This window comes from Schistosoma haematobium, chromosome 4 (assembly GCF_000699445.3).
Source record: "Schistosoma haematobium chromosome 4, whole genome shotgun sequence".
Taxonomy (NCBI): Eukaryota; Metazoa; Platyhelminthes; class Trematoda; order Strigeidida; family Schistosomatidae; genus Schistosoma; species Schistosoma haematobium.
The window spans coordinates 27,437,282-27,461,224 of record NC_067199.1 but is presented as its reverse complement, the minus strand read 5'-3'; the positions used below and the strand labels follow the sequence as shown (position 1 = coordinate 27,461,224).

General features: G+C 39.3%; 1 protein-coding gene across 2 annotated transcripts in view; it reads right to left on the bottom strand.

The window, feature by feature from the left end:
• Positions 1-23,397, bottom strand: part of MS3_00007781 (uncharacterized protein) — a 32,663-nt gene extending 9,266 nt beyond the window's left edge. Inside the window, exons 1-6 of one of the 2 annotated variants that reach the window (XM_051216114.1) lie at positions 22,571-23,397; positions 22,420-22,529; positions 21,118-21,291; positions 7,676-9,977; positions 4,145-6,616; positions 1,795-1,905 (exon numbers count right to left, since the gene is read on the bottom strand). In XM_051216114.1, coding sequence (XP_051066668.1) covers positions 22,454-22,529; positions 22,571-23,202 — 708 coding nt within the window. In that variant the 5' untranslated portion in view covers positions 23,203-23,397 and the 3' untranslated portion in view covers positions 1,795-1,905; positions 4,145-6,616; positions 7,676-9,977; positions 21,118-21,291; positions 22,420-22,453. The remainder of the gene's footprint in view (positions 1-1,794; positions 1,906-4,144; positions 6,617-7,675; positions 9,978-21,117; positions 21,292-22,419; positions 22,530-22,570) is intronic. The other variant, XM_051216115.1, reaches the window with a different exon arrangement.
• Between the last annotated feature and the right edge of the window lie 546 nt (positions 23,398-23,943).

The window sequence follows — 23,943 nt, the reverse complement described above, 5'->3', positions numbered from 1 at the left end:
TATCAAAGTTAAAATCTTCAATACGAACATCAAGACGGTACTGTACAAGTACTTATAAACAATTGTCTACACAATATACTCAATGTCCGTTGACCGGATGCCATCAGCAACAGCCTAATACAGGAGAACAAACCACCTTCCAGTTGAAGAGGAAATTATGAAAAGACGTTGGAAGTGAATAGGACATAGACTGGGGAAATCATCAAAATGCATCACAAGGCAGGCGCAAACTTGGGATCCTGAAGTGGAAAGTAAAAGGGGGAGACCAAAGAACACACTGAGTAGAGAATTGGAAGCAGACACCAAAAGAATAACATCTGGAAAGGATTTCCCGGGACTAATTTTGATGGGGAATGCTGGTGGCTACCCATGTTCCTCCACGAGGAGTAACAGGCGTAAGTAAGATAGTTAGTTATATCTTAGCTCTTATATTTAATGAAACTGAACAGACTTTCGAAAAATAATAATTTTAGAATAGCTAGATACTATCTGGTGATAACTAATTTAATCAATTCAACAGACTGAAATTATTGGAAGCAGATATTGTCGGTGGTGAGCAAGCTGGAAATAAGGAGGTCAACGAGAAAATATCAAGGCGAAAAACATATGCTGAAGAACGAAAACGTCGATTAGTTGAAGCGAATGCAAACCTAGAAGATGATGGCATTATGATAAATATTTATGAAACAATACAAGATGAACTATATTACAAAAATAAAGCTCTACAGTCACAAAAACAGAAGGTAATATCTTTTGGTTGAAAACTCACCATGAGGCTATCAACACGATATGCATTCTGTATCGATAATATTATTCAGTAATGAAAATATATTTCCTTATTATTTTTATCATCTCCCCCTTTCTTAGACGTATAACCATTTATTCGGTTGTAAATGAGTGCATCTGGTATACAATGGAATATATAGACTCATGGTGCTATCATTTATTACGTATAGATATAAGTCCAGTGTGTTAACTAAGTTTGAAGATTCAAAATATTCTGAGCTTTTGCAGTAAAATTAGACACTGTATTAGTTAATTGTAATGAAAATGGAGCCTAACACAAATGTATGTTGAGCCAAGCCTAATACCACATTACCACGAAGTGATTTAATTAATCAAATTAAAATCAAAGGATTCGAAACAATCGTAATAACAGTGATAGTAAGAAAGACTTAACATTTGGGGAGGAATGAACGTGTATGCATAAAGTAATACTTAGACTCAAGACGTAAAGCGAAATGTACCTGTGCCACTGCGATTAATTCTGAGCCACGTCATCTAACATCTCCAACCATTAATCACAGCTATCTCTCGGACCCCAACCAGGTAATCTCCATACATCAGAATTACTCATGCATAGTCAATGAAGACTCATGGAGTTATGGACAGCATCACTATCTTGGCCTTACACTTTATGCGAAAACGCAGCAGTACTCACTATATTCGAGGAGCGCTTCGGAAGCACCTATGATCACAAACCTGCAGCCCACGTATGTCCTCTGTTTTCACTGCCATAGAGTACCATAGAGAGGACGGCTGCACATTAAACTCATCTTCTGCTTCTCAGATGGGTAACTCACCTACACCACAAGTGGCGCAGGTTGGCAAGTAACAATCGAATTTTATGAATCTATGCCATGATTTCATCAGTTAGCACTGCATTAGGGGTGATTATACTTCGAGGATAAGTAAAATGGTCAAAGCACTCAACTATTTTACTCCATATGATTAATCTAGGCAATGACACAGACCACATTCAGAAGGAGAAAAACGGATTAAAATTATGCTTACTTTGCTACTCAATGTGTCCATGAGGCTCTGTATTAATATATTCATCAAATAGGACTATATCATGGGCGTAATTTATGTCGATTACTGAGTTTCCAGGAGGAAGATCAGTTCCTGAAAAGTTAGATGAAAAACGTTCTTCTTTTTGGGGGATATATTTGACGAAACTTTTAATAGAGGAGTAAAGGGTAAGACTGACGAACACCATTTGATATTGTCACTTTTGACAACTAATCCCCATAAGCTCCGATTCAACTAGTAGTGTTTGAGTAGAGAGCCTTTACTAGGCTGATGTATTTCTTTGGTACAGCTTTTACTGAAAAACATTCCTAAAACACCTTCTGGTCAGCAGTGTCGAACAACACCCTAAGGTCAGGAAATATAATTATGATCAATAGTCACTAAGTATCCCAATGTTCTAGGACCTGAAGTGTGTACATTTGACCCATCTATAAACCAAATGTTAGACAATTAATCCCATATTATAAAGCGCATCCTTTCAAAAACAGGTTGGTATCACCTGTTGATTGTATAAAAAAATATTGTTTCCTTATTGCTTTGCTTTATAGACTGCTCAAACTCCAATATTGTAGTAAATTGCTGAGCAAATAAACAGACATACATCTTTGCACCTAAAACTTATTTTATACCTTCTGCTTTTATGTGCAGGTATATGCGTTACAAATGGAAATTAAAGATGTTCAGTCAGAATTTGAACAAGATCGAAGTGACTATTTGGAAACTATAAGACGCCAAGAACAACAAATAAATTTGCTGAATATGATTTTAGAAAAGGTTCAGCCATGCATACGCAGAGATAGCAATTATTACAACATCGATAAAATCAAACGAACAGCCATGTAAGTGTGAACTTTTTCACGTGTTTATATGAAATGACTTTCAGGAGGAATAACTGGAGATCTAAACAAGACCACGTATAACTTGTCAGATGTGAGACGGTACCCAACAACTGCTCTGGATCGACATTAAGTTTAAGAGTAGGAAGCTTCTCGATCTCTTTGCTTCTACAGGAAAATATCCCAGTCTTCAAAGACGAACCTCGAACTGAATGCAGCTTTATTTGGTACTACATAAATTACCTTGCTCCTAATACAGGTGAGATACCCAACGGCGTCAATTGATCAGTGATTAAGTCCATATAACCCGGGGATAGTGGAATTTAGTCATTTGAAATAGACCATGTTGTATATCGCAAGTATACTCCAGTAGATATAACTGAAACCATTAGCTGAGTGATAAACAGGTTAGTAGGATATTTATTGGTAAAAAAGTAGATAATTAAATCGATTAAGTTACGAACATAGGACTATTGGAGTAGCTGAGTAATATGCTAGGTATGCTTATTATATATATGCTAGGTATGCTTATTATATATATATATATATATATATATATATATATATATATATATATATATATATATATATATATATATATATATATATATATATATATATATATATATATATGTTTCAGTATGGTCACGCTGAAATTATTTTTCAGGAGCACATAACCTACATAAATAACTAGAACTTTAGAACTTAATTAATACCTTTCCGTATTCTTACGAACAGTTAGTACCAAAAATTCAAGACAGTCCTAAGGAAACAACGCCTTGTCGACTATGATCCTAGCATTTGTATTTACTTCAGCCTAAATAACTTATTTTATGACTTGTAGTGTATCCTACTTATTCGCTTAAAGATCCACGTCATATTAAAAGACTAATATTTGAACGAAGAATATTCATTTCGATAAATTCTCTTCAGGTTCTACAATTATATATCCAAATTAATAATCCGAAAAATGGCCAGATTAAGGGCAAAGTACATCGTTTAGAGCATGTGAATTTAGGATTGTGATAAAAAAATACAATAAAATTGTTAATGTTAATATGACTAATATAGAATGTTAACTTGAATCTGCGTATATGTTAAGTGAGATTTAAGATTTATGATCAGAATAAATATGGGTCAAATAGGGTGAGAGAAAAATAGTAGTGCAAGTACAATCCATGGTGGTCTAGCTTCAATTGACTCATGATTTCAACCTGTGAAATTTCCTAAAATCTCCACAAAACTCATTCTGATAATTACAATTCGATCAAATAAGTAAGACGTAATACGGAGGGATGAATGCGAAGTGAATGAATCATGTATAGGGAGATGAATGATGTCTAACCAATAATACGAATAATAATAATAATAATAATAATACCAATAATAATAATAATAATAATAATACAAAGATTTATGAAAAAGATAACAGGGACTATTGCTTCAGCCGTTTGAAGGACTTTCAGTCTGACCAGTTTTGGCAAAAAGTTAATTACCTTATAAATAATTGAGAAAGATTGGTTTATACTGGCACTATGACCGGTTTGTACTAAATGGGCCAATATTGAGCTATTCACCTTCTTCATCAAACCTTTGTTTAGCCACGCTGGAAGGTGTTCACGAGCACGAGAATGTGAATTCCTAGAACTTCGACCAATATAACTCGCTCCACAGGAGCAGTTGAACTGATAAATACAAAATGAGGTGGTCATTCTAGGTAATTCATCTTTTAGCTTCGGTGTAAACATTGGGCGCGTAGAAAATACTAATCGCAGTTCTCCGGCGTTAAAAGACTTTTGTATTGTCCATTTTTCGGATTATTAATTTGGATATATCCTACTTATGCTGACAGGTATAAGTAGTATGTAGCACCAATCGAAAGTGGAATGCCTGGCAACAGAAGATTGAATTGAAGGCAACAGGAAGAAAAAGCAAGAGAAGAAAACCGATAGCAATCAATGTAACAACAGGAGTGAATGAACGATGAGGTTTGCAAGAGGCGTTTCAAAGATATGAAAATGACGCATTTAACGAATGATTTTCATGCTTTACTGAGACACTATATGATTTGTCATCGAACAATAAATTGGTCATCCTCAAGTCTTCGTTCACTATAGACTCCTCAATTTCAGTGTATCTATCGACCTTTGTCTATCCATAAACTAGATTTTACCGGTATACATTTTATCTCTCAACTAACCATTTACTCATATTATCTACAGCATGTTTACGGATGTTCATGGTAAATTTATATCTTACTGAAAGTGAAATGGACAATAGGAAACTGATATAAATTTCTATAAGAATTCATAAATCAATTGTATTTCTTGGAACCCAACTACTTAAAAAATACAATAAATTCCTGTTCAAACTGTATTTATTTTCGACTTATTCATCCAATATTTTATGTTCTTTTGAAGTTAAGTTTGGAGTGCACCAAATATTTTTTTATCAAACAAAAATAGATTTGATGCAGAAAAGAATGAATGGATCCTACCACAAATGGTCATTGAACATACACAATTGCCTTCAGTGAATTCAGACAATTCGTCTAATCGATATGACTCAAATTACGGAACCACAGATGGTAACGCAGAATATAATGCAATAAAAGATTTGAAATGGGCCAATAAAAAAGAATCTAGACTGTACGCTAAACTAGATAATCGGATACAAAGTAATTATTTCGCGAGCCGACGTGCAGATCAAATATTACGTAATGCAGGTAACTTGATATTATTGTCACTTTAGTTAAAGACCTAGCTATACTACATAGCTAAAGACCTAGTAGTCTATCAATCCAGTTTCAGTAACCAAAGATTTCCAGTAGATAACATAATCAGGAATAAATAACCAGAAAAAAAACAAGATTTCCTCAAAATAAGCTATCAAATAGTCACTCATATCTCATATCCTGTCTTGTTTGACAATAACATGCAAGGTGAAAGTCAGATTGAACAAAAGTCTAAAAAGTGAAAATTACTGTACTATTTGTGGATACTCAAGACTTTTATATGGTTACCATAATTATTGTTTATTAAGTTCCGATGGCTTTCAGTAATCGTTGTTAACATAAATGTATGTAGTATAAGTCACTGAAATAGAAACAAGTTTAAAACATCTTAATAGTTATAATTTTTGGTAAAAATACTGATTAGAATAATTATGGTTAACTCAAACATTAATAAGGAATTTTAAAAAATTTCTAATAATACGACTTTCCGTGAACAATGAGTAATTCAAATGGTATTAAGACATTTAACATGACTTGTGAACTAATCCAATCCGTTTCGAATGATAAAATTATTAGCTTTACCTTTAACGACATACTCTAACTAAATGGGACCTCCACATCTTAGCAGAAGCACAGAATACAATAGATAGATTGGAAACAACTAGACGATTTAGACTTCACGAATGACCTAGCCCTTCTACTCATACATACCAACAAATACAGAACAAAGCATCCAGTATAGCAAAAGCCTATGCATCACTATGCCTCAACATACACAAGGGAAAAAGCAAGATCCTCAAATACAATACGGAGAACACCAACCCAATCATACTTGATGGGGAAACTCTGGAAGAGGTGCGAACTTCCACGTACATGGGCAGCATCATTCACAAACAAGGAGGATCGGATGCAGACGTAAAGGCAAGGATTGACAAACCAAGGGCAACATCTCTACAGTTGGAGAACTTATGAAACTCAAAACAACCGTCAACCAGTATCAAAGTTAAAATCTTCAATACGAACATCAAGACGGTACTGTACAAGTACTTATAAACAATTGTCTACACAATATACTCAATGTCCGTTGACCGGATGCCATCAGCAACAGCCTAATACAGGAGAACAAACCACCTTCCAGTTGAAGAGGAAATTATGAAAAGACGTTGGAAGTGAATAGGACATAGACTGGGGAAATCATCAAAATGCATCACAAGGCAGGCGCAAACTTGGGATCCTGAAGTGGAAAGTAAAAGGGGGAGACCAAAGAACACACTGAGTAGAGAATTGGAAGCAGACACCAAAAGAATAACATCTGGAAAGGATTTCCCAGGACTGATTTTGATGGAGAATGCTGGTGGCTGCCCATGTTCCTCCACGAGGAGTAACAGGCGTAAATAACTCGAGCTAAAGTTCTTCACGAATAAAGTTGGGGGCAACCGTGGCTCTAACACGAGTACGATGAGTAAGTTGTATGATCTGGTGCTCGCAACTTGAAAAATAGGTACCTGATCGGTTTTACAATGGAATAGTACCATCTTTCCAAGAACTTGAGCAGAAAAAACGGAAGACCCGTCATCTTTCCTTAGCTTTTGTTTATTCGGAAACAAACTAACGTGCTTAAAAGTTCTAGACGTTAGTTAACAAATTTACGCACCTGTAAATTATCACAGTTAGTGGGAGTGTGAATCCAATGTACATTATTAAATTAAGAATGTATGCTCTTTCATTTAGTAAAAGAAGCATGAAGCGGTAATTATTTGAGTTTTTGAACTATTAATAAAGAATCTTTGTCTCATACAAGTAGTGTTCGATAGAAAAACTAAAAGCATGAGATTACCAATGATTAAGCAGAAACTAGAGACACATTCACTGATATGCACTTACATAATCCTGCTAAGTTTAGGTTGATTAAAAGGTTAATGAATGTTGAGATGACGAACTACCTCATTTCAGGGAGGGACTTTTAGACACTAGGTTTCTTCAAAATAGTACCAGGAGATAAAAACAAGACAGAAAATCAATTTTACATACATTTTCATCCACAAGATGATGCCAAAGATACTAAACTTTTTATCGTGCTAAACACAGCTCAAAGTTATTTCATAAATACCACTGATAAATGTCTAATTACTTTCAAATACACGATTTCACACACTTATCAAAAACAAACAAATAAATAGGGAGTTTGAACTAAATCATAAGTATTCCCACCTGGCTTTACCATGCATATAAGAAATGCATTAAATGTGACGTTTGGGGTAAAAATGATGCATAACCATAATCCAATACATACCTAGTCTGCGATCAAATTACTTTAATAGTTTTGATACTATCACATCTTACACCAATAATAAGTTAACACATTGCAGTATGATATGCACATAACTATATGTTTAGAAAGATAATGTTGTAATTTTAATATTGTTTTTCGCCTCCTATTTGCTGCAGGATCTGAGTCTGAAAGATATAGATTCAGCAATCACATGGCTAGACTGAATAATTTCTCTTGTAAACTGACTACTGGTAACACAGAATCAGCATCGCTTTCGTCTTGTGAAGTCAAATCAACTTTGGATACATACTTGCATTGCCCGGAGGTGAGAAAAAAACCAATGAACTTAAACCCCACGTCAGAATTCGCACTCAATTCCACGCATGTTTACGGACAAGAGTCGCTTGGAAAAGTAAAATGGCATTCGAAAATATAGAGGCAATTATTATTCAATATATCATAAAACACAACTGAGTGTCAGAAACATTCTCGAATGATGATATTTAGGACTATTTTAGGAAAAAACTTATGACGTTACATCTACATAGTCATAACATAAAATAACTAGATACATTTTAAAATACAAGCCATTGTAGATTTTTGTTTTAAAAAAAGAAAGGTCTTGAGTTTCCCCTAAACTCTACTTCTAATTTCCCGACTAAGAGTATATGACCTTAGAAGTCACAATAGGATCACGAATCAAAACAGTTTCAACGACTTTTTGTAGAGTTGAGTAGTAAAAATCACGTTTTGTTATGTGTGCATTCTGAGAACGAAATTCGCCACCACAGGAGTCAAATAAAAATGGGTTGCGTAGAATGTGAGCCTATAATATTCTAGTTAGCGTAAGAAACAAATTTCAACGGAATGTCGAACAAAATTTAGTCATTTAGCTTGAAGATTAAGATTTGTCAAAACCTTCTAGGACCCACTTGAGATATATATTTTCTAAAAGGGAAGTTTGAAAAAAGCAATAAAAAATTATACACATCATTTAACCAGATGATAATACTCTGTATGAATAATTTCGTCACTTTTTTGGAGAACACAGAAAATATACTAAGTTAGCTGCAAATTATGGAATCAGATGATGAAACTAGTCTGTGGTTCATCAGCCCCCTAATTTATGGTTTAAATCTTGTGATCCTCTTAATCTCGCAGTTCAAAATGGTCAAAATGAGAACAGATAGTGTTTCATTTAATATAACCTACCAACACAGCTCAAACCATCCAAGAGTAAACTCAACATAGAAAACGAAATCGACATCTGAAACAACAAAACGATTTTCGAACGCTTTGCGATAACAATTGTACCTCAGTTTTTATATAAGGATCAAACCGATGACTCAGATTACAAGTGGATGAAGCTTTGTTACCGTCATCTACTCTCAGCAGTTCTGAAACGTCCCCAGTAACTACCGGAGAACACTACTGAAGAATTCTATACCTCCCTATATATACCATCTAAATTGGCTGATTGGGAACAGAATTTCAACTAAGTTGCCTGCAAGAAGAGAGACTCAGATAATTGGGTAGTGAATCCGCAGTTGCCAAGGCAACGAAAAGTTATATAAGCCCACCAAATACCCATCAAAATAGACTGGACGGTAGTAAAAAACAAACTAGAAAAGCGGTGTAACATCTGTCTACAGATAGGGAGTATAGGTTGGTCATGATAAAGCCGTAATGGCAGGAAGAACAAGTTATTACTTTTGTTACATTAACAACTCAAAACCTATTCGTAATGCAGTTTAGATATATTCTTCATTACGAATAAATTAAAACAAGTTACTGGATTTAACTCTACATCTCGACCTCCGTTAGCAGTTTCATTTACTACTACTGTCCCGCTAGTGAGCTTGATAAGGTCTCTGAAGCAAAATATTTAATCAAAAATCATAAAAATAACAAGGAAAAAGACGCTTAAGCTAGTAACAAAATACATGACTTCATGTTTAAGCGAATAGAACTTACAATATAAAAAACCAAGTGTAAAGAAGTTATTGGATGAATAAAGTGAACAAAATAAGTCAAAACTATGGTACAAAACCTAGGATCTCACATATAAATTGTATAAAAACTATCTCCTTAGCTCAAGATTCACACATTAGATGAGTTTAATGTGTTTAAAGTATCAGTACTTGAAGGATTCGTAATAGTTGGCAACTCGATTATCACACTGGATTCATCTGACTTGTTGTTATCCGTCTTTTGTGTGTCATCAGGATCGATCAGGCTTGGCCATTCGATGACTTCATTTTGTGCCCTTGAAGAAACACCAGCTTTTGCGAAGCGTTCATTTAGAGCCTTCAGAGCAATGCGCCTAAAATAATAATCATAAAATAACGGGTAGAAAGGGAGGGAAGCAAGAATTACACTATAGAATATATGTGAATAAATAACAGTAGTAATGCCTAACAGAAATAAAATAACAAAAAATAATAATAAGATTATAACCAGCATAATTTACCCCACCCCCCGAGTACCTGGAGACCCCAACTCTACTTCTTGTGAACTCGCTGGTGTAGTTATAGCATTGGGTTTAAAATCAGAGTAGGCTCTGTTAGACTGGATTTCAACAGATAGTCACTTGTGCACCGCCCGACTAAACGGGACAGTAAAAACCCGGGAAAATGGAGACACAAGCCGTTACCTTTTCGTGGTCTCTGCCAGTGATCGCAGCTCGGATGAAGCTACAGAGGAATTTTATGGGAAGCTATCCAACCTCATCCACAAACCTAAACGCAATAGTGACGAGTGACTTATATCCTCAAGTAAGTAAAACATACCAAGCCGAAAGGCACTTAGGTGGATCTTACGGTGTTGCGACTCAGCGAACAGATAATGGAGAACGTCTATTGCAATTATGTTCAGATAACTCTATTTTTAGCAAAGACCAAGTCTAAACATAACGAGAAACTGCCACACGTGGCGACCCCCAAAACCGACTCAACGACGAACTCAAACAGATCACACTGCCATCAACCACCGTTGGAGGGGTTCGGCAGAAGACTATCACTCACTCTGAAGCACATGTTTGGACTTGAATCATGCTCTGGTTCGAGAACACATTTGTCTGCTTCCGTAAAAAAGCCACAGCAAGAAGCACCCTTAGAGTTCAACTGCAACTAGACGTACTCCCATTTCACTGATCTTGATCGCTAATCGTCCTAGTTCATAAGAAACGACAAAAACCCTCTTGTGAAAATCACAGAGGAATCAGTTCAACTAATATAGTGTCTAAAATATTAGCCTCAATAATACTTCGATGTTTACCGAGAGCTCGTGAAGACGAAATCCGAGGAAACCAGACTGGTTTTAAACCTGGACGTGGATGCAAAGACTAAATATCCAACCTTCGGCACGTTCTGGAAAAAAGACATACTTTTCGATTACTTATATTACATTACCTCAAGGTGGCATTTGAATAAATTGATTAGGTTCTGTGGCAGTGTCTGTTATTGAAGAGCGTAGTAAAGAAGTAGATTAACCATGTACAGGCTCTCTACTCGAACACTACTGGTCGTCAGAGCTTATGGGAAACTTTTATCGGAATTGATTACTTCAAGTGGTGTTCGTCAAGGTTGTCCGCTCTCCCCATTTTTATTCAACTCTGTCATAGACATGTTTTTAAAGAATACACTTTCATCATTTTATTATTTATTTATTTGAACACATAAATATTGGTGTACAAGAGTGCGCCAAATATATATGCGCCACACAAAACAATAAGAATTTAAAGAGAAGGAAAAAGAAAAAAGGTAAGGAGCGTTAGAAAAAGAGAACCATAACGAAGATATTGGTGTAACGTAGTGGAGGAACAAGAAGGCAGCAATCGATACCAGCCGAACAAGAGCAGAAAAAGCCAAGGCACAAGCTGAATACACAGAAGTAAACAAGCAAGTACAGAGCACCATCAGAACTGACAAACGTAAATATGTGGAAGATTTAGCAACGACGGCGGAAAAGGCTGCAAGAGAAGGAAACATGAGACAACTGTGTGACATAACAAAGAAACTCACTGGAAATCAACGTAAACCGGAGAGACCAGTGAAAAGCACGGAAGGCAAGGTAATAACCAACATTGAAGAACAACGAAACAGGTGGGTAGAACACTTCAAAGAACTCTTGAATCGACCAGCCCCATTGAACCCACCCAATATCGAAGCAGCACCCACGGACCTCCCAATCGATGTTGGCCCACCAACAATTGAAGAAACCAGCATGACCATCAGACAAATCAAGAGTGGCAAAGCAGCAGGATCAGAAAACATTCCAGCAGAGGCACTGAAAGCAGACGTAGCGGCAACTGCAAGGATACTCCACATTATCTTCAATAAGATTTGGGATGAGGAACAAGTACCAAAAGACTGGAAAGAAGGACTCCTGATCAAAATACCGAAGAAAGGGGATCTCAGCAACTGTGATAACTACAGGAACATCACACTTCTCTCAATACCGGGAAAAGTCTTCAACAGGGTATTGTTAAACAGAATGAAGGACTCCGTAGACGCCCAACTTCGAGGCCAACAGACAGGATTACGTAGGGATAGATCGTGTACAGTCCAAATCGTAACTCTACGGACCATTGTGGAACAATCAATTGAATGGAATTCATCACTCTACATCAACTTCATTGACTACGAAAAAGCATTTGATAGCGTGGACAGAACAACACTATGGAAGCTTCTTCAATACTACGGCGTGCTTCAGAAGATAGTCAATATCATACGGAATTCCTATGATGGATTAAACTGCAAAATTGTGCATGGAGGACAATTGACGGACTCGTTCGAGGTAAAGACCAGTGTCAGGCAAGGTTGCTTACTCTCACCCTTTCTCTTTCTCCTGGTAATCGACTGGATCATGAAGATGTCAACATCTGAAGGGAAACGCGGTATACAGTGGACATTTAGGATGCAGCTGGACGATCTAGACTTCGCAGGTGATCTGGTCCTCCTATCTCAATCGCAACAACAAATGCAGGAGAAAACGACGAGTGTAGCAGCAGCCTCAACAGTAGTAGGTCTCAATATACACAAAGGGAAAAACAAGATTCTCCGATACAACACGGCATGCACCAATCCAGTCACAATTGACGGAGAAGATTTGGAAGATGTAAAAACCTTTACATATTCGGGCAGCATCATTGATGAACATGGTGGGTCTAATGACGATGTGAAAGCGCGGATCAGCAAAGCAAGAGCAGCATATTTACAAGTGAAGAACATCTGGGACTCAAAGCAACTGTCAACCAACACCAAGGTTAAGATTTTCAATACAAATGTCAAGACAGTTCTACTGTATGGGGCAGAAACCTGGAGAACTACGAAAACCATCATCCGGAAAATACAGGTGTTTATTAACAGTTGTCTACGCAAAAACCTTCAAATCCGTTGGCCGGACACTATTAGCAACAGCCAACTCTGAAAAAGAACAAACCAGATCCCAGCAGAGGAAGAAATTAGGAAGGAGCGCTGGAAGTGGATAGGACACACATTGAGGAAAGCACCCAACTGCGTCACAAGACAAGCCCTCACATGGAATCCTCAAGGCCAAAGGAAAAGAGGAAGACCAAAGAACACATTACGCCGGTAAATGGAGATAGACATGAGAAAAATGAACAAGAATTGGATAGAACTAGAAAAGAAGGCCCAGGATAGAGTGGGTTGGAGAATGCTGGTCGGTGGTCTATGCTCCATTAGGAGTAACAGGCGTAAGTAAGTAAAGTAAGTGTAATAATAATAGTAATAATGGGGGAACGGAAAGGTACAACCAGAAGAATTCTTTCAGTTAAGGAAGTTACAACCACTTTTTATGAAGAAAGTAAAAAAAGGTTATAGAAAGACCGCCACTGGTCTTTATTCTGAGCTATATCTGATAATGTCTCTAGCCACTGTGTAGCGCCATCTCTCGGACCCCAGCCAGGTAGTCGAAAAAGACCAACAGAAGTCAGCACTTTGCAGCTTTCCTTCATACCACGTCACCATGTCATACACTGACCACCTCTCCGCTTCTTCCAACCAGTTCCAGTGTCGGCAACTGATGCACGACGTGGAATTCTCTGGGACGACATTCGGAGAACATGTCCAAGCCACCGAAGTCGATGTTTCAAGATGGTGACACCAAATGGATTATCGTCTCTGTGCCCGAACACACGATGCCGAACCTCTACATTACCAACATGGTGTTGCTACTGGATGTCAACAATCCTTCGGCGACAATGATGATCGAACACAGAAAGTCGTCCAACGTCCTCAACTCGGAGAGGCCAGGTTTCGCAAGCATAGAGCAAAACTGCTCTCACCGACGCGTTTTAGATACGACCTTTTACGGCCAGACCAACATCACGAAGGCGCCAAAAATGGCCCAGATTGGCATAAACCGCTCTGGCTTTCACTATACGTGCATTGATCTCATCACTCACACCCCCAACAGCACTTATGTAGCTACCCAGATACACGAACTTCTCGACTACTTCTATCTGTTCACCATCCAGAGTGAGTACAGGATTGGAATCCTGCCAGTCTTGTAGAAGTACTTTGCACTTCGAAGGTGCAAAGCACATACCATACCTACGGACACTGATTGCCAACTGATTAAGTGCGGATTGCATGCCTTGGGCATTATCGCACAGTAAGACAACATCATCCGCATACTCAAGGTCGAGAAGTCTTTCTCCAGGCAACAGATCCACACCACCATTACTTACATCCACCAGAGCTGTTTCTGGAATGTCGTCGATGGCAAAGTTGAAGAGGAATGGTGAGATTGGGCAACCCTGCCTAACCCCACTGCTCGAATGGAACAATGGAGAGAAGTGGTTGTATGCCCTCACTCTGCCTGAGGTGTTTTTATATAGGGCTTTTAGGATGTTAATAAACTTCTCAGGGACACCCTTCTTCAATAAACATCCCCAGAGAACAGTCCTGTCCAACGAATCGAAGGCAGCCCTGATATCAATTAGCACTACGCTTGTTAGTCTGTGATAAGTATGACGGTGTTCTAACATTTAGTTGAGGGTGGAGATATGATCAATACATCCTCGACCAGAACGAAACCCAGCATGCTCCTCGCGAGTCAATCTTTCTCGGGTTTTGAACAACCTACGAACTATGACGGAGGCCAATAGCTTGAACGCAATCGGAAGTAGACTTATCCCCGATAGTTGTTGCAGGAACGACGTGAACCCTTTTTAAAGATAGGGACAACCATCGACTCATTCCATGACGTTGGTACACTCTCTAGTTCCCAAACCTTTGTAAACAACGTCGTCAGTTCCCTAGTCAGAAAGTCACCACCATCTTTAAAAAGAGCCGGAGGTAAGTCATCTGGCCCAAGTGATTTGTAGCGCTTCAAGAGTTGGAGTTCCTTGCGGAATTCCGCCTCGTTTGGTGGATCAGTCGTCACTGGCCATGGAGGGCAGGACAGTCTGACCGATGTTGCTGGAGCAGCAGGCCAGTTGAACTGCCCTTCGAAAAATTCTGCCCATCATCCAAGACGTCGATGGATGTTAGTGATTGGCATCCCGTCATCCTCACAGATTGTTTCGCTCACACCAGACTTCTTGCTGCCAGTGGCTCGGATGAGTTTGAAGAGCTTCCGGTAATTACCAGATGCAGCTGCTGCTTCCAGCTCATTAGCACGCTCCGACCACCAGGCTTCTCGGTTCTTACGCAAGCTTCGCCCAATTTCATTACGTAACATCCTTCGTTTATGGTCAAACTCACGGTCACCCGGAGTAGACCGACGGGCTTCAATGAGTTGTAAGGAGCCTGAATAAAACCCAGTGCCTTAGGCGGGACGTTTCGCGTACCCGCAACTGACTGTACCCACCATTTTCATGGCGTCATGCAATTGCAACCAATGCTCATCTATACTTTTCGGTGGAATGGTAGCTAGCTTAGAAGCTAGCTCGGTTCGATACTTACTTGCAACAGAAGTTGCAACCAACTTGCTAACATCAATCCGTTGGTGGTGGTCACTTCGTTGGCCACTGAAAAGTAAGGCAAGATTGGCGCAGACCAAGGCATGGTCAGATTCCGAATAGGTACTACAAGAGGAGCGGCAGTCTTGTACACAACCACACCAGCGGTAGCTGATCTCGATGTGATCAATCTAAGTCCAGGCTTGAGATGCAGAGGGAGGACGCCAGGTGGCACATGGGCGATGATTGTGCCGAAAGTTAGTGCTAGCCAGAAACAGGTTGTGGTCTGTGCATAGTTGCAGTAGACGGTCCCCGTTAGCTATCCTGAGACCAACAAGTCCCCATCGGCCACCTAAACGACTCTCTTCTGTGCCTAGACGCCCGACCTGAGCATTCAAGTCTCCGGCTAGTACTACAATATCTGTCGAACGCACTTTCTGGAGAAGAACAGCTAACTGGTGATAAAGCTCATCCCTGATTGCATCCGGGCTGCAATCTGTCGAAGCATAGGCGGAGATGACGAAAAGACATCGCTTCTCACGCCGATTTCTTCTCACTTTGATGGAACTCTCTAATCTAACAACACATAACCGACTGTTAATCGGGATCCAATCGATTAGTGCTGCCTCAGCTCTAGCGCTTAGTGCAACACCAACGCCAGCAAGACCAGACGAAGATGCAACAGGGTCCCCGGATAAGTGCACGTGAAACAAGCTTTTTGAAGAGACAGATGTAGAGCGAGTTTGTAGTACTTCACCAGAGTCTTGAATACAGGTCTCGGATAGACAGCAAACATCAATATTAAGACTTTCCAAAGACATAGCCAGCCCTATCTGTTGTCCGACCTGCATAAATGTGCGAACGTTGAAGGCAGCCAGTTTGAATGGTGCACGTGGTTTCAGAAAAACTGCTTTAGTATTCGTATTCGGTGGTAACTTACAATTTTCAACCGGACAGTGACTCGAGAACGCTTAGATACAGTCGAATTTCCACCATAGACGAGCTGCTGTATAAGTCGAAAAAATAAGATAGACAGAGTAGGAATAAAAGAAGGTGAATAATGACGTAGTAAATAATAAAAATAATAATAATAGTAATAGTAATAATAATAATAATTTGAATCATTTGATCGTTAATCGAAGCAAGAAAAGTAGTCCCCATAATTATAGACAGTTCATCATTTATGTGTGGGCTGTGATACTGCTCGGGTGCCCAGGCCGAAGCAGGTGGTTATCTTAGGGGGCCACACCCCGAGCCTTTGACATAAAGGTCTAACCCACAAGGCAGTGGAGCATCGTAAGAAGATGCAGTCACATGGTAGCCGGTGACCGAAAATTGGTTCATACGCCATTTGTTCCCGCAGGATACTGGAGCCCATGTGCACCACTGATTTGGTTTGGGATCCGGTTAAAGCGCCGGACATTCGCTTTTCGTCCTCTCATTTTCGTAAACAACACCCCCGCCACGAGAAGGCAGTGAGTAGGACTTCCCTGGTAGAGGCTGTATACGCGTGGCCGTGTGAGAGTATTTCATCATCTGACTTTCCAGGTATGATCTTCTACCAGGAAACTCACTTGTTGATTTAGAATACGCAGATGATATAGCTGTTTAGTGAAGACACAAAATGTCGTCTTTAGACCAGCTTAACAACAGTCCAAGTATGTTTGGGATGCGGTTCTCTCTGTTTAGATACAAGATCTTACTTCAAAATTGACTTGCACAATCGCCTGAATTACTGATAGAGGGTGGTGAAGTAGTTGAATGCATCGACCACTTCACTTATCTTGGGAGTCTCATCAGCTCTTGTGGTCTGGTGTGCGACGAAATCGCAGCACGGATACGGAATGTTCGACTAGCTTATGCTAACTTGCGTCATTTATGTCGTAGGCGAAATATCCGTCTACCAACCAAATATTTGTTTTATATGAACACATAAATATTGGTGCAAGGAGGCACCAGATATATATGAGCCACACAAAACAAGAATGGAGAGAATGGACAACCCTGACGAACACCACATGTGGTAATCAATTCTGATGACAGTTCGCCATAAGCTCTCACTCGACCTGTTGTGTTCGAGTAGAGAGCCTTTACAAGGTTAATGTACTTCTTTGGTACTCCTTTCAGTGACAAACACTGCCACAGAACCTCACGATCAACAGAGTCAAATGCTGCCCTAAGGTCGAGAAATACTACGATTGTGGGGCGTCTGAATGTGTGTCTATGTCCTTGGACCTGACGTAGTGTAAATATCTGGTCTATACAACCACGTCCAGGTCGAAAACCAGTCTGGTTTTCTCTAGTCTACTCTTCACGAGCTTTAGTTAGGCGTCGAAGTATTATTGAAGCTAATATTTTATACACCATATTAGTCAAACTGATTCCACTGTGATTGTCACAAGAGGACTTTTGTCCTTTCTTATAGACTGGCACAATCAGTGATTGAGACCAGTCAGATGGGATTACGTCCAGTTCCCAAATTCTACCTAAGACCTCAGTAATATCACTGCTAATACTGGACCACTATCCTTAACAATCTCAGGAGTGAACCTGTCAGGGCCTGCTGCTCTCCCTCGCTTCAGATTTCCTATAGGTTTTTCAACTTCATTAAGATTCGGAGGACCTACATTAACTTGCCATTCAGGTTGACTGGAGATCATGGGAAACCGAAGTGTGGCTGAAGGCCAGTTAAACTGATCCCTAAAATGTCCTGCCCATCGATCCAATCTCACGAATAGCATGTCCGTTTTTTTCCGAGAGAATTTCACTAACAGTTAGGTTCCTAATACCGGTTTCCTTAACAAGTCTGAACAATTGTCTGCTATTACCTATTGCCGATGCCTTTTCCATCTCTCTTGCTTTCGCTACCCACCACTGTTAACGATCATTGCGTAGACTTCTTGTCAGCTTGCGCTTAAGCTGACTTCGCTCTTTGTTATGTTCACAGCCAGATGGAATGAGTTCTCGAGCATCTATCAAGGAGGTAGATGCTTCTGAGATCCAGTGTTTCTCCTTAACCTTGTGGTTTACCGCAATAGCAGATACCATTGCTGTTTCCACAGCTTTTCGGATATTATTCCATGCTGCATCGGGGTGGGCATCACTTACATGGTTGCCTAACAGTTTTCCTAGTTGTTCCTGAAATATACTCTTAGCTTGACTATCATTAAGTAGGGCCCTAAGAGGTTTCCTTGCAGCGTCTTTCCTACGTCCAGTAAGACGCAATAAAATACGAGCCCGCACTAGAGCATGACCTGAATTTAAGCATGTGCTCCAGAATGAGCGACAGTCTTCTATCGAACCCCTCCATCGGTGGCTGATAGCGATGTGATCTATTCGAGTCCAACGTTGGGACGAATTAGGGGATCGCCATGTCATAAGATGCCTTTCCTTATGCTTACAGTTAGTGTTTGCAAGAAACAAGAGGTTATCTGAGCATAGCTGTAACAGACGGTCACCATTATCTGTTCTCTGAGTCACGACACCATAATATCCACGCAGGTGTCTTTTCCTTTTGCTTAGTTAACCTACTTGAGCATTAAAGTCCTCAGCCACTATTACTACATAAGAGCGCCTAGCTTTTAGGAGGTCGGAGAGCTTTCTGTAAAACTCATCTTTTACATCATCTGAGCTGCAGTTAGTGGGAGAATAGGCAGAGACGACGAAGAGGCAACGACGAGTGTCCCTATCTTTCCGAGTCCTTACTGTCCCGTTTAGTCGGACAGCGCACAAACGACCATCTACTGGGATCCAGTCTAAGAGAGCTAGTTCTGCCCTAGGACTCAATACTATACCTACGCCGGCGAGGCCGCGGGAAGCAGAATCAGGGCTTCCAGATACACGAGGCGTGAATCGAGTTGGTTCTTTATTTTGACATGGTGAGGTCAAATGAATGACGCTACTCGGATCCTGTATGCGCGTTTCGAAGACGCAGCACACATCGATGGCACGAGATTCTAAAGTCCCAACTGAGGAAGCCTGTTGTCCTATTTGGCACAGTGTTCAGACGTTAAAAGCTCCTACGTGTAGTTTAGAGAGTGGTTTCAGTAGGTCAGGAATAACGTTCCGCGTACTCGAATCGTTTGCAATAGCGGTGCGAGATGATAAAGAGACGTGAGAAGGGTTAGTCATGGAGATAAGAGAGGTATTAGGAGGTATAGGAAGGAGTTGAATGTGACCAACTTTGTCTCATGTGCTGTTACGAGTATGTGGGCTGACATCACTTCCCGGCTGCCCACACCGTGCAAGGGTATTTCTTGAGGAACCTGGAAAGGAAGTCGGATTAGTGTTCGTCTTAACGACCTGGGAGCGTGACCGCAGAGCCCAAGAGGTAACTGTTTGAGGCCGGTCGCGCACGGCCTTGTTGTGGGAGGTCTCAAACATGTTAGCTCCGTTCTTTAAAGGGCCCTACTGCAGGAGACGGAAATCCGTGAGGTAAGGTGAGGCGTGACATTTTTAGGGTCGACCTTTTCTAACCCCTTCCTTCCTTGTGAGAAGGCAGTATCGCTGCAGATGCCGGTTGTAGGAGGAAAACACCTTACTGCTGTCACATCTCTCTACAGTCGGCAGTACGAATTCGCCCTCAGACCTTGAGTTGCTGCTTTTAGTCTTACCGTTCTCCAATCGACCTGCCTGGCATGGTAGAACCTAAAGGAACATATGTTCCAGCCAATATAGTTCGGTTGGGTCAATACGATGGGCCAGCCCGACTACCATGTCAAGGTAGCAGCTACAGTTCGGTATATACCGGACAGTAATCACCGCGGTAAAATTGTTATAAATTCATAATACATATGATTTTGCAAGATGACATATCAAAACTATTGCTCACATGCCTAGCATATGTTTGTAAGATTACTGTGCATACATTCTTTTCACCGATTCCATACTGAACATTATAAATGCTTAAAAAGTAGACATAAGTGGGGGAAAATTTTAAACCTTGCATAAAAGTGGGTGGGGTTACGCCTTCAAGGATCCAGGGGCAAATTACTAGTTTTTTGTCATTAACATTAGATGGTTAAGTCCCATAAGAACAGTAAGAATTAGTCTATAAGGCAAAATCGGAATGTCATTGCTACTGCAGATTTCTAATGATCTGTGCATTTTCTACTGAGGAATCTAATCAAATGACTGATAATATTAAATGTCCACTGATTTTACAAATGCAGTAAACCAGCTTTAAAATGGAAAAAGAACTTGTAGGTTAGGAGGATAATTTTAGTGGAGATAAGTTTTTAGACCTAGTAGTGTGAACAGATACTTTACCTGAAGTGCTAACGTTGTGGAAAAACAATAAAAGAATCAAATTACCCACACTAGACTGCGCGACTCCAAGGAAAGTAAAATAGTTCCAATGCTAAAAAGATTTTCATTCTTCACTGCTGACACATAAGTCAATGTGAGAAACATAACATGTATTATCACATAAACACTTCATAGAAATGAACTAGAATCGTCAGTAGACAAAAATATCGACATTATTAATACAGTAGCCTATCGTCCACTAAATAATATTTATACTAACGAAACTTACCGATGCCGTTCTGGATCAGAAGATACCATTCCATGTGGGCCGAAGGTCAGTAAAGGTTCTACAGTAACTTCACTTTCTCTTTTTAGTCCAGGACAAAACTTGGTTCGAAGTAGAAGTTGATAAAAAACGTTGGACGGAATCGAGACTATTTTGTCTATTGGTTCGGGGAAGAGTCTAAGAAATAAACAAAATTGTCCATTGTATTAATGTTGACATGATAAGCAATATATAGATATGAAGTTTAGCAGTCACCTTTCTAAGGTCATAAATTCTCAATGAGAATGTTCTCCCGAATTTTGATCTCTTTATTCTTCCTCGTCTTTTTTTCTCTTCCCAAATTTATTCCACTGTATTATACTCTTTAAATAACATCTCCAAACACTAATTTTCCCGATTACTGCTTATACTCTTATTACCTCTACCACTACGGGATTTGAATCGACCACTACATCTGTGTGCTAATGTGGTGTGGCAACTCGAACTGATGTACTTACGTACGAAGTTCTACGTTGTTACTGACTGACTGACTACTGACTGACAATGAGAAAGTAAACAGTCAAAACTATGCTAATTTTAAAACAAACATCATCAATATATCGAACGAGCCGAAATATCCACTGGAAGAATAAATGCAGTAACAGAATTACACGTCTTAGCATTTCCACATTATATGAACAAGATAGTTCCGTTTGGCAATAAACTGAAAAAAAGTGAGAATTCGTTGTGTGGAAACTTCCATCTAGATTTGTACAAATAATTTCACAACGGATTGGTGTTGAGTTTATGGAAGGGATTAACATGAAATTGTACCTCCAAAATTTTAGCAACTAACATTAAAATAGCTTGGTAAATTGAGATGTAATTAAACATATTTTAGGATAGAAACCAATTGCCGTTGTTTTTTATTAGTTTCATAAAATTGATATCACTATTATGAACTGGGAGTTCTTCTTGGTTGAATTCTAACTGAAATTTATGACTGAGTGAATACTACTAGTATTGATTGTACTACCCTTCTTTCATTTACTTTTTACAATATCATTTATGGTGTATTTCTTACGAGTGTCCTAAAGTACCAGAAGTCGTTCTTTATATGAATAAAAATAATGAGTACCTTATGATGAGGACTTCTGAAATGTACTCGGATAGCGAATGATTAAAATAAAAGATATTGCCAAAATAAAACTATGGGGACAAGTGAAAATCAATTTTGGGTCAGGTAAAAACATTAAATTAGAAAATGACTAATCATTCTGAATGTCAGATTCGGCAGATGAAAACAAAGTTTCAACCTACACATACATAGAAAGATTAACACTAACAAGTTCAGCAAGCCTCATAACGATGGGTACGTAAACTTGGCAGAAATATATGCGGGTATAGTGACACTAGTTTCACCGGAGGACAACCAACTAAAAATAGTGCAAACTATGGAATAAAAATTTAAGCAAACCTGGCGAACGCGAACACGGGACGATAATCGCCTCTCCTTCCTTGAGGATGACGTTGCAGAAAGCGGAGGTAGCACCAACTACACAGGATCCCATAACAAAACAAAATACCAGAAGAGAGCCTGATAAACCCTACTGTCCACAAACACAAAAATGTAATCGACACAGCAGGGAGACCATATTGAGATTTAAAGTTGAAACCCCTGATCTTTACAAGTGATTGATCCATACTTAGTTGGATAAGAACTACGAGTACAGAAGACAAAAATGCAGAATTCCCATTGATCCGTTTGATAAAAATGTTATTACCGAAGAAAATCTCTGGGATAATTGCAAGTATTCCGGCACTCGTATTTACGAACCAATAGAAGAAAAGTATTTCAGTTCTGCTCCATACATGAAATACAAGCTTTGCGTAGATAAAAATGGCCAGAATTGTAAAAATGAAAACACAAATCTCATCCGTCACTAAGTGGAAAGTGAAAAGCCTGTAAATGTCATGTATACTCGAAAAAGGAAGAGACAGTAAATCTACCACTAAAGGGACAAACAACCCGAAAATAAAGGATGAAATATAAAATATGCAAAGAAGTGATTGAACATGAAGAAGCCTCAAGGATGTTATTCGCATCATCAAATGACCAAATCAGCCCTCAATCGTAAACACGGGTAGCTAAGCAGCCTATATTAACCTTCGAAACCTTTATGACAGATACAACCTCCACTTGGAACTGCCTACAGACGATGATTTAACAGCTAGCAATCCAACCGCGGTTAACGAAACCTTGTGAAGTAACGCACTATAATTAAACCTTAAACGTGTAGCGGTAAATACATCCCCAAAATAAATAGCACTAAGTTTTCGACATTGGATGCTGACCATATGTTTTAGTGGACTCATCTAGCTGAAGGCGCTCGGTCAGGCATCCTCACCAGATCACGTGCGGTAACGCCGTGCTCAACATCAACCGCAATCGCTAGCCAGATTAGATCAGAGAATTCCGATATATTGGTCATCGCCAAATATACTCTTCCGATCTCCTCGACTCTGTCTTTTGATTTCTCTGGGTGGGAACAAGATATATTAGAAGGTGTTACTGGTAGAAGCGTTGTGAAACACTGAATACCTGTGACATCATCATTGGTGAGACCGTCGTGATCTGGTACATCTTATTGCAACTGTGAGTCTGTTCCTTTTTGGGACTTTTATATATCATTGCCTTATTTTTTATTTTTTTTAAACATTGTGATTTTTTTTCGTGTTTTTTCTTGGATATATATATATATTTCCCCTCGTTCATTATCGTACTTTATATTTCATCATGACTGAATAGACACCTAAAGTACTCAAGCTTAAGACCTTGTCTCCACCTTC